Source organism: Akanthomyces muscarius, chromosome 2 (assembly GCF_028009165.1).
Source record: "Akanthomyces muscarius strain Ve6 chromosome 2, whole genome shotgun sequence".
NCBI lineage: Eukaryota > Fungi > Ascomycota > Sordariomycetes > Hypocreales > Cordycipitaceae > Akanthomyces > Akanthomyces muscarius.
In genome coordinates this window covers 2,999,680-3,014,744 of record NC_079242.1, presented here as the reverse complement: position 1 = coordinate 3,014,744, position 15,065 = coordinate 2,999,680, and the positions used below count along the sequence as shown (strand labels likewise).

The window sequence follows — 15,065 nt, the reverse complement described above, 5'->3', positions numbered from 1 at the left end:
GCGAATGGCGAAAACGGCGACTCAACCCTTCGGCAGGTCAGTTCCGATACCTACGAGTACCTCCCAACACTAGCGCACCGCCTTTTGTTGGATTCGGAGAATGGACATGGTTGAGGGGCAGACCGACGACATTCCAAACCGGTGCGCATGCCGCTGCTCTTCCTTACCACTGCCGGCATGCGAGCAGAGCACCAGGGAAAGGCTTTGCGGTTAAGCCTTAATGAATGCATGAGCGCGGCGTTAATACCAACCACGAAAAAAACAAAACTTGTTTTTGTGTACTTTTTTTATATAATATTATTCTAGAATCTCGGGTCCGTGTATCGAAAGGGAGAAAAGAAAAGTAGATCGAGTTATACGACTGGGCTTCGTACATGACAAAGCTAAAGTAACGAAGCCAATTGGTTTGGTAAATATTCGTGGATCTTGGAATATACCGTTTATTGTGTATACTGGACAGCTCATACTTTAAACAACGAGGCTGCGGCTAGCGGTGCAGCATTCTGCACTCAGCCTGGCCCGGCTGATCCTGCGCCCAGCCTAGATGCTACCCGACCGCCAACATGCCCATCAGATCTTGCATGCCACGCAATTCGCAGTCGTCATCAGATTGCACCTGCATACTCCAAGTCTCTGTCCGTTGGGCTCAAAACTGTGTGGCTTCTCGAGCCACGACCAGTCTAGCCCGCCAAGGAAATGCGCCGGGCGCGCCCCCCGGTTAGCGAACCCGGTAGCCATGGTGCCGTACCAGTGCTGATTTTCAAACGTTGCCGTCTTTTATCAGTGACATGAACTGGCCGTTCTCCGACGCGAGGCTTACTTTTTGAACAAGTGGATGTAGTTGTAAACTTGCTCATAAGTATCCATTGCCCCCCGTCGCCGCCAAGAAGAAAAAATGAACACGATCCTCTCGCTGTTAAAAACAATGTGCTCATAAATAGCCCAGCCAGACAAAATTCTCAAACACTAGACTGGGTGACATTCGTATTGGTTCAGCAAAAGGGCGCCATGGCCAACGATGAGCGACACGCAGCTGCTGAAAGCGACCCCCTTCTGCCACCAGCCGACCTCACCGGAGAAGCCACCACCGGCACCAGCACAACAACCGATCAGGATGCCGACACCCGAACCACGGCGCAGCGGCTGCGCATCGCCATTCCGTGCCTGCTGTGCTTCTTCTGCCTCATCATCGGCGACGCGCTGACCACGACGCCCGTCATGCAGATCCGCGAGAACCTCATCTGCCGGCGCATGTTCCGCGACGCCCTGCCCTCCACCGGCGCCAGCCTCGACCTCGACCACGACCCCCTCTGCAAGAGCAACCCCGTGCAGGCGGAGCTGGCACTCGTCAACGGCTGGGAGCTCACCTTTGTGCTGATCCCGAGCATCCTGACGGGCGTGCCGTGGGGCATCGCCGCCGACACGCACGGCCGCACGCGCATCCTGCAGCTCGCCAACCTCGGCGTGCTGCTGTCGTTCTGCTGGCAGATTGCTGTCTACAGCTTCCCGGACGCGCTGCCCGTGCGGGCCGTCTGGCTGCAGGGCGTCTTCTTCCTGCTCGGCGGCGGCGCGTCGACGTACGGCGCGCTGCTCTACACCATTGCGACGGACATTTCGAGCGAGGCGCACCGCGCGACCGCCATCCTCGCCCTCGGCGCCGCCAACCACGCGGCGTCCCTCCTCGGCGGGCCCATTACGTACTTTGCCATGCAGCGCGGCGCGTGGTTCGCCGTCTGGCTCGGCGTCGCCGTCTGGCTGCTCGTCTTTGTCCTGACGGCCATGATCCCCGAGACGCGCAGCGACGCCGCGGTTAGGCGTGCGCGCCAGGATGCCTTGCAGCAGGAGGCAGACGATGCCGGCGCGATGAAGCATGCCTGGTGGGACGTACAGCCGCTGGTCTCGAGCGTGACCGCGCAGACCAAGATGGTCACCAATGTCATCTTCCTGAGCAATGCCACGCTGGGCCTCTTGCTCTTCAGCACCGTCTTCACGACCCTGGGCAGCGCGGGCGGCATTCTGCAGCAGCAGTACGCCGCCAAACGCTTCGGGTGGACTATGGCCGAGACGTCCTTCTTGCGCTCCATCAAGGGAACCGTCAGCCTTGTGCTCACGGCGGCGGTGCTTCCCGCCATCAGCCAGGTCTTGCTGAAAAGGTTCAAGCTGGCGCCCATCATCAAGGACTGGTGGATGACCATCGGCAGCCTGTGCGTGGTCATTGTTGGAAGCGCCTGTCTGACTGCTGCTGGTAGCAGTGCCCTCTTTGTCGTCAGCTTGATGATTGTCCAGCTCGGCGGTGGCTATGAATTCGCCTTTCGCAGCATGATTTCAGAGATGGTTGACTCGGCGCATATCGCCATGCTCTTTACGGCCTACTCAGTCTTCATGCTGCTGAGCGAGGTCGGGGCTGGTCCCATTCTCGCCGTCGTCTTTAACAAGGGTCTTGATGTCGGCGGTAAGTGGATGGCCCTGCCGTTCTTCGTCGCGACCGTTCTGTTCTGCATAACATTGGTCATCACATGCTCCGTGCGACTGAACAAACATCCAAAGGCGCAAACAACGATTCACTAAAGTGCCGTAAGAGATTTTAGTTTATTTTAGTTACAAGGTGTGGAAGACAGACCGCCATTCTCGGCAGCAGCGACGCCGCGTACCTGTACCACCACAGAAACGCCTGTAATAGATGCTAAGAATTACCACTGCGAGGTGCCCTTTTCCTCTGTTGCCCGCTTTCTGCCTTTGCATCACCCGTCAGAAACGGCTTCTTTACAAATTGAATCTGACGACACCACTCACTGCGGCTCGCCACAGTTAGATCGATGTTGTGCTAGAAGAAGGAAGGATTCCCGACCGAACAGATTGTTTCGACAGCCCGATGCAGCCCTTGAACTGTCCAGGGCAGGCCGCGGAATGCTTGAGCCGCTGCCAGCACTAAGAGCCCAGTGTCAGACTATATAGAGCTGGAAGAGCGTAATAAATACAACGAGGCCGCTGAAATCACAACCTCTACCTAGCGGTAATGTTCATCAAGTTTAGACAGAGAGCCAGAGGCAAATGTCACTCTTCCCCGCTACTCAATCATGTCAAAGAGCATCATACGGTTGCCTGTATATTCTTGGTAATGAAAATATATGCGCATTAACTATTTAATTGTTCTAGCTACAGCATTGCCTTGTAATTGATCTCCTTTGGCAGTCGAAGAATATTCTTCGGGACGCAATATCTGGCCCACACTCCCCCTTTGCCCTACGCATGAATATAACAAAGCACCCACCCAAATTCAACTGCATTGGTGCTGATCAAAGCTGGAGATTCAGCGGTGAATGGTGCGCTGCCGACCCGCGTGCCGTATTGGTCGTTGTACCGCTGACACGTAATCTTGGACACGTTAACCTCTGGCAGGTCTGGGACTGTAGCACCCGCCCCTTTCAGCTGGAGCTCGGTGATGGGCGTATCGTCAACGTGGAAGAGGGTGCCTAAGGGGATCTCGAGCTCTTTGTCGGGAGTCGTGTTGCCGGAAAGGTTGTGGTTGATAGCGGTAACCTTGGCGTAGACGCTGCCGTCTTCAGCTTCGTCTGCCCTCTGTGAGAGGGAGGACAGGTCCATGGCACTGACGGTGGAGGCCAGGGCGGCGGTAATGGCGGTGATGGTGAACTTCATGGTGAGGATGATATGCAGGTGGAGTTGAGGTGGAAGAGTGCAATTGGGTTGAACTAAGTTGGTCCTGCTGGTATGAGCATGCGAGATTACGACCAGTATTTACAACGTGCGTCACCGTGCATATGCTCTTTGTTTCCCTAATTTCTGTCAGCCATGACCGCTCTTTGTTCTTCTAATTTCCGTCACCTATGACCGCACTTCTCGCCAATTTCCTCGTCGGCTACACAAGTCAATATTCTTAGCATCCTTTGTAGTAACAAAATCCAATGCACGCTCATATCCTATCCATTCTCCATGAACAAAGCCATTTGATAGAATCTCCACAAAGGAAAGGTTCAGGACTTCGCCATCAAGTTCGTGACCTCTTGCACCAGGCTTTCTCTTGAGATCAACCGGCCACGATATTTCTCATCAGTTTTGCATCTCATTTCTTTCAGTCTCACCTGACCAGTGGCCAGCTCTTCCTGTCCCATCATGATAACAATCGGCACATCCTTGGAGGCATTGAATTGTGGCTGCAGTGTCGGTTTTGCTTTTGCCGAGTACTCCGCGTCTATGCCAGCGTCCCACAGCTCACAGGCCATGGTCATGCGCTCGATGAGAAACCCGTCAGAGTCTTTCCCGCCTGCAGCAATGATGTAGACGTCGGCCGGCCTGCGCTTGAAATCGGACGAGTCTGACTTCTCTTGCCTTTGCTCAAGAACGGTAAAGATGCGCTCGATGCCAAATGAGACCCCGATGCATGGAATCTGCTGCTTGCCATACATGCCGACCAGATTGTCATATCTTCCACCGGCAGCGACACTGCCTACCTGATTTGGCTCGTTCATAATTACTTCGTAAATCAGCCCGGTGTAATAGTCGAGGCCGCGAGCCAGAGACAAATCGAACGAAACCTTGCCAAGAACGTCCATGGCCTTTAAATAGGACATGAGCAAGCGCATGTCTTTGATACCGGCCTGAATCTCTTCGCTGTTGGCGAGCTCATCTTGTGCAGCAAGGAGTTCCAGCATTTCGCCCATGTCACCGCGCTGCCGGACGTAGTTTCCAACACAATCGGCCACGTCCTCGGCGACACCCTTTTCGTCAACCATTTCCTTCTTTACCGCCTCCCACGGCTCCTTATCCAGCTTGTCCACCGCAGAGCTTACTGCCCGAATTTTGTCAGCCGGCACCCCGCTGACCGCAAAGAGCCCATCGAGAATGCGCCTGTGGTTCAGCTTTATGGTAATGTTCATATCTAATCCGCGAAAGGCCTCGGCCACGACACGCAAAATCTCCGCCTCGGGAATCATGGGGTCATAGATACCCGCAATGTCAAAGTCGCACTGGTAGAATTCGCGCAGCCGACCGCGTGCGATTGCGGGCTGGTCGCGCCGGTAGACTTTTGCAATCTGGTAGCGTTTGATTTGTTTGACATCGGTGCGCATGGCAAGCCAGCGGGCAAAGGGGACGGTCAGGTCATAGCGCAGCGACAGGATCTCTCCGCCTTGGTCTTCGAGATTATAGATGAGGCGTGCGTCCTCACCGTACTTGCCCGTGAGAACGTCTCGGAGCTCGAAGACGGGCGTGTCCTGCGGCACTCCACCGTGGCGTTTAAAGACTTCACTGATGGTTTGACTAGGCAGCGTCAGTATAGCATGGTAAGAAACGGCAAATAAAATTTACAAGATTTGGTCACGCAAGAGGAGATCTTGGCCAACCCGGTCTTTAGTTCCTTTAGGTGTCTTCAGCCGTGAGCTTGCGCTACTTGATGTCGTATTTTTCGGCGCCATTTTCTTTCATAATAAAACCAGCAAAACTGAGAGTACGTCTTCGCTAAAAGGATCTTGTGATATTGCAGCGAGAGAATTTCTATTTGCTATTCAAGATGATGCGCAGGTATTATAACAGCGGTAAGCGCGCGGTTATCGGAGCGTTGACTCATCTGGCATTGTGAGTCAGGCTGCCATACTGTGCGAACTCGACATGATGCCTTGCAGCGACAGTAACGCAGTTAATTTCTACACTACAGGATGTTGATTGCAACCTCTTGAAAGCAGTATATTTGGCGGAACAACAAGGCTGACGATTGAATGACATGGAATAGAGATGACCGCTAAATTGGAAAGCGTAAGCATGAGCGAGAGCTTTTCAATTATCGTTTTCGCACCAATATACCATTTGCAGAAGCAGCTGCAACCTGGTCAAGGTAGATGACATGTGCCATGCCACTTAGTTGGTTAGTCACGTAGCAGTGCAGTGTTGCAATCTCTGGGCTAGCTTGGCGGGCCGTTGCCCGGCTCTCTTGGATACTTGTGATTTTGCACAAAAATAGAATTTGGTACAGCTGCCAGGGCGTCATAACCTTGGAAATCCAGACGCTGGTGCTCGTATTTAAGCTGACTGTTGGCGAAGAACTCCGCGGGGTTTAACACGGGTGTTTAAGACTGTCAGTCATCATGGGGAGGACGGGATCGCGCAGGTGCCGATTTGAGGCTCCCCAAACAGATAATGCTGAGGCCGCGCTTCTCGTATTTCCAGGGCAGGGCACCTTTGTGATTAAGCAATCCAGATACGACTGGATGGCTGACCTTTAGAAATGGGGAAATATACCTAATAATAGCCAGTAATAGGAAATCTTTTTTCCAAAGGAAACCACCAGGCCGCTGCAACTAAGGAAGCCCGCGGGTACGGAACAGGGCTGAGATAGAATGAGGCCCTGGGTCCAATGACGTCGTCTCTGGCTCCAGATGTCAGTCTCATCTCGATTTACTGGCCCAACCTTTTTTTCTCGAGAGACTTGGTCACCATAATTTTGAGGAGATGCCGCTGATGCAATGTCAATTTGGAGTAGCTGGCCTTTGTCGTGGCACGCGCATTTCATTGAACCAAAGTGTGGCTGGTGCGGCGACGTGAAGCCATCCGATTTGGCAGGGCAAATTTGCTACGGCCATGGCATGCTAGTTAGCTGCCGACACGAAGTCGAAGTCAGCCTTCTGTCAGCGCATCGTATTTTAAAGGGAGGCAAACTGGGCGATCAAGCGGGCCCCGATGCTGACACTGCCGTCAAGTGCATGAGTAACTAGCGTGATGAATGGGGAGACTGCCCGCGCCGAGCCACTTGCATGTCTCTTGCTAATTTCGACGGCCTGGAGCAGGGAGGCGACCTACCTACGCAATGACGGCTTGACGGGTTGGTCGGACTGGTTGACTTGACTGGGCGCGCTGGATGCGGGTGGGTGCCTCCTGCCCTAGACAAAAAAAGGAACAAAGTTGCGAAAGGAAAACAAAACAAGTAAATAGACATGGGATCGTTCGTATGACGCAGGACAGCGCATTCTTTTTTGTCTCGCGCAGCAAAGTGACGAGCTTGTCCAAATTATAAAGCACGGACAGCCCAGCCTCTGGAAAACAAAGGCTCCTTGTTAAACCAGGCCACCTTTAAAGAAAACATCTTTATCGTCTTCATCTCTCAGCCTTTTCAAACTCGCACCTGCTTCAATTCCTCCATCCATCAAAATGAAGTTTTTTAGCCTCGCCGTCGCTGCCTCCTCTCTCGCAGTCGTCTCTGCCTCGCCCGTCGAAAAGCGCGAAGTCGGCGGTGTAAGTCAATATACTATACAAACGCGACACAAAGAAAGAGCACATTGTATACCTTGACTAACATGGCTGTCGCAAACAGGTTCTCATTTGCACTGGTCCCGATGCTACCGGCGACTGCATCTATCAAAAGTACGAGCTAGAGAAGTGCCATCAGCTCAAGGCGCCGTTCCTGGGAAACTCGGCCACTTTTGCCCCCGACGGCGACGACTTTTACTGCTATCCGCACCTGTCCAACTGTGGCGAGTGCAGGTCGCCCTCGGGCTGCACCTTTGGCGCGGTCGACTTCAACTACGAGCACAAGTTCAACTTGACGGCGATTCAGTGGAACACGAACCTTCGCTCCTTTGACTGCTACGAGAAGCGAAAGGAAAATTAGAGAGGGAGCAAGGGCAAGAGGCAGGGCAAGGGACATGAATACCTCATGAAGCGGAATATTTTTACACTGTTAATTCCTCGCGTCTGGCGCGCGTGTACATAATAGTCAGGAAATATCTTTTTTTCTTCTCTTTTTTACCCACAACGTCGCGGGTATACCAGTTGTTGACTTGATTTTCAAAAGAATTAAACAGTGCAATTTCTGTCAGCCAAAAGGACATGACATATGCCATATATGTCCATGTAATCAGAGTAAGAAATTAGCGGCCGGCCATACGGGTGCAAGACACCGATCACGGGGCCGGCCATGGAGATTTGGCGGGGTGAGAGAATCGCGGGCGGCGGGGTAGCTTGTTGGCTAGCTATATCAAGTTGACGTCAGGACAAGCTCGAGTCCATCTCTCTCCTCCCGCATCCCTAATCTCACTAATTACACAAGACAATACTTTCAAGGGGGATAACGAGAACAGAACATAAGAAAGGCCACAAAAAAGACACAAACGCACACGTCCGTCGCCATGGCCTTTACGACAAACGCCACCATCGCCGTCTTTGGCGGGCGCCTGCTCAAGCTCACCCACCAGTCCACCACGACCGGCACGCCCATGAGCCTCAACCTCTTCATCCCGGCCTCGGCCTCGGCCTCGTCGCCCGCGCCCGTGCTGCTGTACCTCTCGGGCCTGACGTGCACGCCCGACAACGTCACCGAAAAGGGCTTCCTGCAGGCCTACGCCCTGCCGCTCGGCCTCGCGCTCCTCTACCCGGACACGTCGCCGCGCGGGCTCGACCTCCCCGGCGAGGACGATGCGTGGGACTTTGGCAGCGCCGCCTCCTTCTACATTGACTCGACCAAGGCGCCGTACGACGCAAACTACAAGATGGAGACGTACGTGACGCAGGAGCTGCCCGCGGCCGTCTTCGGGGAGTTCAAGGAGCTGGACGCGCAGCGCGTCTCCATCTCGGGCCACTCCATGGGCGGCCACGGCGCGCTGACGCTCTTCCTCAAGAACCCCGGCAAGTACAAGACGGTCAGCGCGTTTGCGCCCATTGCCAACCCAAGCCAGTGCCCCTGGGGCACCAAGGCGTTTAGCGGCTACCTCGGCGATGAGGACAAGGACGAGTGGAAGAAGCACGACGCCACGGAGCTGATCAAGGGCTGGAAGGGCGACTTTCCGTGCTTGATTGATGTTGTAAGTGTAGAGCTGCGATAACCCCCCGCGCGCGCAGACGACACAAGGAAAAGAAAGATGTGCTAACACAGGCTTGTAAATGTAGGGCCTCGGCGATCCATTCTATAAAAAGGGTGAGCTTCTCCCGGAAAACTTTGAAAAGGCCGTCAAGGAAGCCGGCATCAGCGGCGCAACCGTCCGATACCAGAAAGTGAGTTGGAAGAAAAAACAGGCCCCTTCCTTCTGAACTCTTATCGCGTAGACACGTGAGGCTAACCGACTTGGCTCAGGACTACGACCACTCCTACTTCTTCGTGCAGACCTTTGCTGAAGATCACATCAAGCATGCCGCCAAGGCTCTTGGCTTGCTGTAAAGCGAGAACGCGGCGGTATGCGGTCCACGCAATTTCGAAGTCGACAGGCAGCCCGCAAGCCACAGTAATGGGATGGTAATGCGTGCTTAAATATAGAAGGATTACCTCTAGTAATGGCAAAACGCAATTGGAAAGTTTAAACTGTGCCCATAATCATCTCTTCATTGGCATGCTTCTACTACACGACAAAAATAGCGTCCTCATCAAGCGTCAGGGCAAACGCCAAAAAGTTATTGGCCGCAGTGCCAAATAACAAGCAACACGAATTGTCCCACAGATACGCCCCCATCAGTAAGTGAACACATTTCTTTCAAACACGGGGCTGAGGCCATCCTTCTCCAGTTGTGCTCTGATTTCGGCGTCGGCTTCTCTGCGAATGCGATCAAAGGCGAGTTTTTCAAATCTGCTCAGGCTCTTCCACCAGTGCTGCCCTGCTTCGTGCTCCGCAATCCGTCCCAAGAGATCGGTGGTCTTCAGCCGAACGTCCTTTTCCTTGTGAAACAGGCCTAGCGCGAGGTAAAACAGCCCAGCGTGCGACTCGGGAGCCACCGAAAGAAAAAGGCAGATTTCGTCGTATGAATGAATGTATTTGGAAAAGGTGAGGTAAATGTCGCGGCTTTGAGACGGGTTCAGTCGCTGCATGCGAAGTCGATCATGCATGTGCGCAAGATCAAGGCCTTTGAGTGGTCTCACGGTGTATACCTGTGCAAGGTCCTGGGGTTTTGTTAGCTTCGTTGTCGCCTGCTTGAGGCCGCAACTGCTCTTACCTGAATGAAGCTGTAGTAGCTGCGAGTATTGCGCCAGCCTTCGATTCGAGTCACATTTCCAGCCAGTTCCTTATTTTTGGCCGCATCATCTGACCATACGAAGCCGTGGCCCGTGGCTCCCGGAGGAAGCATGTTCTGCTCCTCAATGCCCACAAAAAGGGCGCTTGCACCATAGACACTCTCCTCAAACTGTGCTGATACTCTGGTAAATTTGAGTACCCAATCTCGCCATTTCGCTCGAACCGTTCGCTCGCCATGTCGGGCCGCAATGCTTCGTAAAATATCGGCCATGAACGCCTGGTCACCAGTCAAGTCCTGGGTATTGTTGACTGTCCCACTCGCGATCGAGGCCAGTGCTGCGTTTTGCTGCTGGAAGTAAACTAGTCCCTCGGTTATAGGAGCCGGCTCAATCTTGCTGCTGATCTTGATACGTCCCGAAGGCAGATCGCAAAGAATATCCCACCACTCAGGGTGCATCTCAAACGTAGGATTCGTTACACCCGCAATGAATCCAGGCACATTCAGAAGATCATCAATCTTGGTGAGATCGGTGTATGGGAAGGCATGGCGCGTAAAGCCACGCAAAACGCCACCAGAAGCAAGGGCACAAGCCGCTAAAACAGCCTCAGCCACTTCCCCTGAGGGCATATTGTGTCCTAGGAATATGATGCGCTTTTGTGTCAGCAGCCCATTGATCAGAACGATGATGGGATGTGTAGTAGCGCCACTGGTGGTCAAATGTGGGTGAATCGTGAACGGCTGCGGCGATTTCGCGTGGGTTTCAGAGAAGTTTTGGATCAATTTGACCAGAGAAAAATCTCCAACCGTTTCTGGCATGACTGCCGTGGGAACTTTGATGGGGATTGGTATGCCCTTATACATGACATGGCTCTCAAACTCGTGTGTATCCCGTGGTACTGAGTAGGCGGACTGGCTGCCGACCTCAATGTGAGCTTTAGTGCCTTTGCGAGAGACTTCTGTGGGATGATCGCCGTTGGTATTAATGGCTTCTCCGCGATCCTCGGCCATGCGTGTTTGAATCATACGCTCGAACTTTTCGACAAAAAGATCTCTGTTCTCACTACCCAGCAGTAGATGGCGCTCGAGAAGACTGAGCTTTGGCATCAGAGACAAGTCCATCGCATTGACGGCATCGTATAACATGGATAGAGTTTCCGGTACGGGGGACTTAAAGTACTCCTCTAGTGCCAAGAGAAGCAACGGCTAGTCAAGTTAGTCACGACAGGCAAAATCTAGGACGAGAAGAAGTAGCGAACCTTGTAAATGTGTAAGAATGGGTGTCTCGTGCAAATGGCCATAGCTTTGACAACAGCACCACGTTTCACAGTCTTGTCATGTTTTGTGTTGACCAAGTTGAGTACGTATATGAGGGGAGGGCCTTCACCACCCTCGGGCTCTGTATCGCTATCTTCATCGTCATCATCATCGTTGTCGTCGTATTCGTCGTCGCTGTCTTGCACGTCGTCATCGTCTTGCTCTGAAGGAATAATGCCGGCGGCGAGCGCCCTACGCTTGCGCCGCCGTCTCCGCCTCCTCTCTTTGCGTTTTCTTTCTTCGTCTTCCTCTTCATCGCTCATGTCCTTGTGCAGGAAGAATATGGTCCAGTCCTGATTTCTGGCATGTGCTTGGTCGGGAAGCATGAGCTCTGCCAACATGTTTTCGTCTCCAGTGATAGCGACTGGATACTGGTGTTCCATGACAGGGCCGCGATCAATATCGAAGGAGGCTACCAGGATATACTCTACATGGTTCTCGCTAGAGCCTCGAGGATACTGCGAGCGCAGTTTCCTGGAGTTTTGAGCGTCGGCATTCAAGCGTCGAGGGGCGGAAAGTGAAGAATGTTGCGAGGAGTGTTCGAGGGACGAGGTCTTGGACCGCAGGTCCGGATCCGAAGTCCTCTCAGTGTCATTCATCTGTCGGCGCGGCGATCGAAGGGGCCGAGAGGTATAGGATGCTTGAGAAAGCGGTCGGGACGATGGAAAAGACGAGAGCGAGGTCCGGCGGGGAATGGACGAAGCGGAGCTGTTGGAGAGGGTCGTGATGGCAGGCTTGGGATTCGAACGTCCAGCCGCCGTTGTCATATTTGCCTGGTTGTGTGCAGCGTTCAAGGAGCGCCAGGCGTCCGGTCTGGTCGTCCAGAGAGCGGCTCAGACACAAGCAGGTGCCAATCGGCGGCGACAAGGCCGCAGGGCGGCTGGGCAGCGGCGACGTATGCCTGCGGACCGTGTTTGCAGCGGTCTAGATTGGAGCCGGTGTCATGCAACCATGCGTTCAGGCACGATCAGACTACTGCCGCAAAAGCAACGGCACGATTGACCGAACGAGAGGCGGGCAGGCTGACACTTGGGACGACGGGTTTCGGAGGGCACAGCGGAGCCGCCGCAGGAATGTCGCAGATGTGTCCGATGGCGACTTGGCTTCGGCACTCGTAATTTGTGGGATATGGGATGACCACGACAGAAACGCTGGTTTCGGAGACGGAGTCGGCAAGATCCAGCGCTTGAGTTTTGTTCGAGTGACGAGACCAGCACCAACGTAGGAAAAGTTGCTTGGTACGAGATGTCGCGCAATGAGAGGGCGGGAGCGTGCTCAGGGCGGAAGCGGCTCGACGACACTGACCAGAAAGGGGAATTGTGCAGGACTCAATGTGAGTGGTGTGCTTGGAGGTCGTGTAGCATTGGACGGAGGAGCTAGTTGAGTTGAGATGGGCCGTTGGTGGCCATTCGTTGGAGGAGCGAATTGCGCTACGCAGGAGTGACCCCGCCTCGGTGATGCCAATCAAATGGTAGTAGATTAAGTTGGCGAGCAGCCAGTTCGTTTGAACCTGAAGATCGACACTGTATGGCGATGGATGATAATTGGACAATTCTCAGCCGCGTTGCCAGAGAGGTCGGCCCCGGGTGATACGAGGGCGGCTCATGAAAAATAACGGCAAGTCCCTAAGAGGACAGCCCCTGGAGGTCCCTGAAGGTGGCTTGTGGCTGAGCCTAGCTGCACTTCTATTCGCTACGGAGAGGAAGGCAATCATGACTGGCGATTTCTCATCCTACTGCCCAGAATTGCAGCAATTTGCTATCACCAGTGAAAATCAAATGCTCGTGCTGCCGTTACCCAGGGTTGTCTCTGTTCGACAGTTACCAGTGCAAGGGCTGTTGATGAGCCACAGTGAAAGGCGCGGATTGTGGGTGCCTCTACCCTCATGGCACGAAGACTTGGGCATCCATTCAACCTCACTCGTAGCAGCCGGAGAGGCTACACTATTCAGTTATGAGCAGCCGCAGTTGGTTTCATTTCTCCTTTTGCCTTTTAGTTTACTCCGTATTGCCATCGCTTGTGAAACCCGTATTGCACTTCATGGCAAGGGTGCAGACGTTTGAGGATGCGCCACACTTTAGCCACGCGTGTCCCCACTGGCCGACCTCTGTGGCGAGGCTGCCGTTGTCTGGTGGCTCATTTGTTTACTTTGGCAGCCTCGCTACCCCACGCCCTTTGTTTGTTCTGAGACGACTTTTCTTCCAGTCTCTGAATTTCGTGCACAACCCACATCTAACCCGGACGCCAGCGCACATCTTCATTCCAGCTATTCTCTCTGTTCCCTTTGCGTACGAAAGCTCCAGTTTTCGGCTGACCAACAGTCTCAATTAGTGCCTGCTTGCACATGTTCGCTGGCCAACCAGCGCGATCAGATCAGCGCAGCACACACAATGGTACTGAGTCCACGAGCCTTGCGGCTGCACTGTCACGCTTCCTGCTAACTCTTCCAAGTCTGCATCTTCTCCATACAAAGCCGCCCCTCTGGGATACCCTTCTTCGCCCACACGAAACTCGCCTTTTCGCCGCGCAGAGTCGCCTTCGTCGCCGTCGCCCCTGCGTTTCTCGACGCCAACAGGATCCCCAACCAAGTCTAGGCCCCTAAGCGGAGGAGTAGGTCAATTGTCACAGCCAGGCACGCCGACAAACGCGCAAGGCAGCTGGACGCCACGACTGCAGTCATCATCTCAACACCGAGCAGGATCCAACATGGCTACACCTCGCACCGGAGTAGCCCAGGCCATGGGCCACGGTAACGCCCTATCACAGCTGCAGCCTGCGCAGGTCCGCACGCTGCGCGACAGCTTCCAGATCCTCGATCGCGATTGTGATGGAGTTATCAACAGAGAGGACGTAGCCGAGATGCTGCAGCAGCTTGGTTCGTAACCTTCTCAACCGCATGATTGGTCGGCTCCCACTAACTGTTACGCTAGGACTTCCCTCCGGTCACTCAGATGTCGGCCGATTCTTCCCACCATCTAAAGCACAAACAATTACCCTGGCGGCATTTTTGAATTCACTAGCTGAAATTCTTGCAGCCCTGTCAGATAGCACTGAGCTCCTCTCTGCCTTTTCAGCCTTTGACGACGACGATAGCGGCCAGATTGACTGGGCGGAGCTGCGGGACGCGCTTGTGAATACAGCCCCGGAGCCTGGCGTGAGGCCTCTCACCGCAGCTGACGTAGACTCTGCTGTCAGCGGATTCACTGGCCGTCGCGCCTTCAACAGAAATATGAATGCACAGCTGGGGGCGAAGCGCGGTGACGTGTTTAGATATAATGACTTTGTCAACTCTATCGCGGGAGCGAGTACATCTGGGGAGGCAGCAGCCAGCAGCAATGCGGCGACATAGTTGACGCACGTAATGAATGGAGAACGATGGAATGATATTGTATGTATACTTGCTACCTAGGGGGACCAAAAGACGACAAGGGTGTCCTGCGCGGCTTTTGAGGTTGCTGCCTTATTATAGTTAAAATAAATTCAAGAGCCTAGTGCAGTATCTAATGATTGGGATCGTGTGCTTGTGTATGTCTTGGACCATGTTGCGTCAGTTCTATGTAACTACAATGCAGTAGGCAGTGTCATCGCAGCATGGGGATCGCCTGCCGCTAGGTGCCTTGTTGCCCATCTTGTGAGTGGACCATTCCCTGCACGCCGGCGCGGCCGGTGACGTAGCGGCGCCCCGAGGCCCAGCACCGGTAACGGCCCCACTGAACCTTCTAGAAGACCGCCCGCATTATTGAAAGCACTCGGTTAAATGCATGGAGCATCTGTACCAGGTCCTGCAAGTGAACCATACTGGA

At 53.9% G+C, this 15,065-nt stretch overlaps 7 protein-coding genes across 7 annotated transcripts; 4 read left to right on the top strand and 3 right to left on the bottom strand.

The window, feature by feature from the left end:
- Positions 1–1,008: 1,008 nt before the first annotated feature.
- On the top strand, positions 1,009–2,677 carry LMH87_004126 (uncharacterized protein; the record flags this gene model as incomplete). The annotated part of the gene is made up of 2 exons (XM_056195298.1): positions 1,009–2,452; positions 2,580–2,677. 2 exons carry the CDS (start codon positions 1,009–1,011, stop codon positions 2,675–2,677), a joined length of 1,542 nt encoding a protein of 513 aa, XP_056048941.1.
- A 566-nt stretch (positions 2,678–3,243) lies between these two features.
- Positions 3,244–3,657, bottom strand: LMH87_004125 (uncharacterized protein; the record flags this gene model as incomplete). The annotated part of the gene is made up of 1 exon (XM_056195297.1): positions 3,244–3,657. One exon carries the CDS (start codon positions 3,655–3,657, stop codon positions 3,244–3,246), a length of 414 nt encoding a protein of 137 aa, XP_056048940.1.
- A 111-nt stretch (positions 3,658–3,768) lies between these two features.
- LMH87_004124 (uncharacterized protein) lies at positions 3,769–5,432 on the bottom strand (the record flags this gene model as incomplete). Its single annotated transcript, XM_056195296.1, has 4 exons — positions 3,769–3,794; positions 3,856–3,877; positions 4,101–5,277; positions 5,326–5,432. 4 exons carry the CDS (start codon positions 5,430–5,432, stop codon positions 3,769–3,771), a joined length of 1,332 nt encoding a protein of 443 aa, XP_056048939.1.
- Positions 5,433–7,158: 1,726 nt separating this feature from the next.
- Positions 7,159–7,618, top strand: LMH87_004123 (uncharacterized protein; the record flags this gene model as incomplete). Its single annotated transcript, XM_056195295.1, has 2 exons — positions 7,159–7,242; positions 7,322–7,618. 2 exons carry the CDS (start codon positions 7,159–7,161, stop codon positions 7,616–7,618), a joined length of 381 nt encoding a protein of 126 aa, XP_056048938.1.
- A 517-nt stretch (positions 7,619–8,135) lies between these two features.
- LMH87_004122 (uncharacterized protein) lies at positions 8,136–9,160 on the top strand (the record flags this gene model as incomplete). Its single annotated transcript, XM_056195294.1, has 3 exons — positions 8,136–8,807; positions 8,893–8,997; positions 9,077–9,160. The coding sequence occupies 3 exons, from the start codon at positions 8,136–8,138 to the stop codon at positions 9,158–9,160; spliced, it is 861 nt and encodes a 286-aa protein (XP_056048937.1).
- A 288-nt stretch (positions 9,161–9,448) lies between these two features.
- LMH87_004121 (uncharacterized protein) lies at positions 9,449–11,861 on the bottom strand (the record flags this gene model as incomplete). Its single annotated transcript, XM_056195293.1, has 3 exons — positions 9,449–9,874; positions 9,928–11,151; positions 11,205–11,861. 3 exons carry the CDS (start codon positions 11,859–11,861, stop codon positions 9,449–9,451), a joined length of 2,307 nt encoding a protein of 768 aa, XP_056048936.1.
- A 2,107-nt stretch (positions 11,862–13,968) lies between these two features.
- On the top strand, positions 13,969–14,611 carry LMH87_004120 (uncharacterized protein; the record flags this gene model as incomplete). Its single annotated transcript, XM_056195292.1, has 2 exons — positions 13,969–14,137; positions 14,193–14,611. The coding sequence occupies 2 exons, from the start codon at positions 13,969–13,971 to the stop codon at positions 14,609–14,611; spliced, it is 588 nt and encodes a 195-aa protein (XP_056048935.1).
- Between the last annotated feature and the right edge of the window lie 454 nt (positions 14,612–15,065).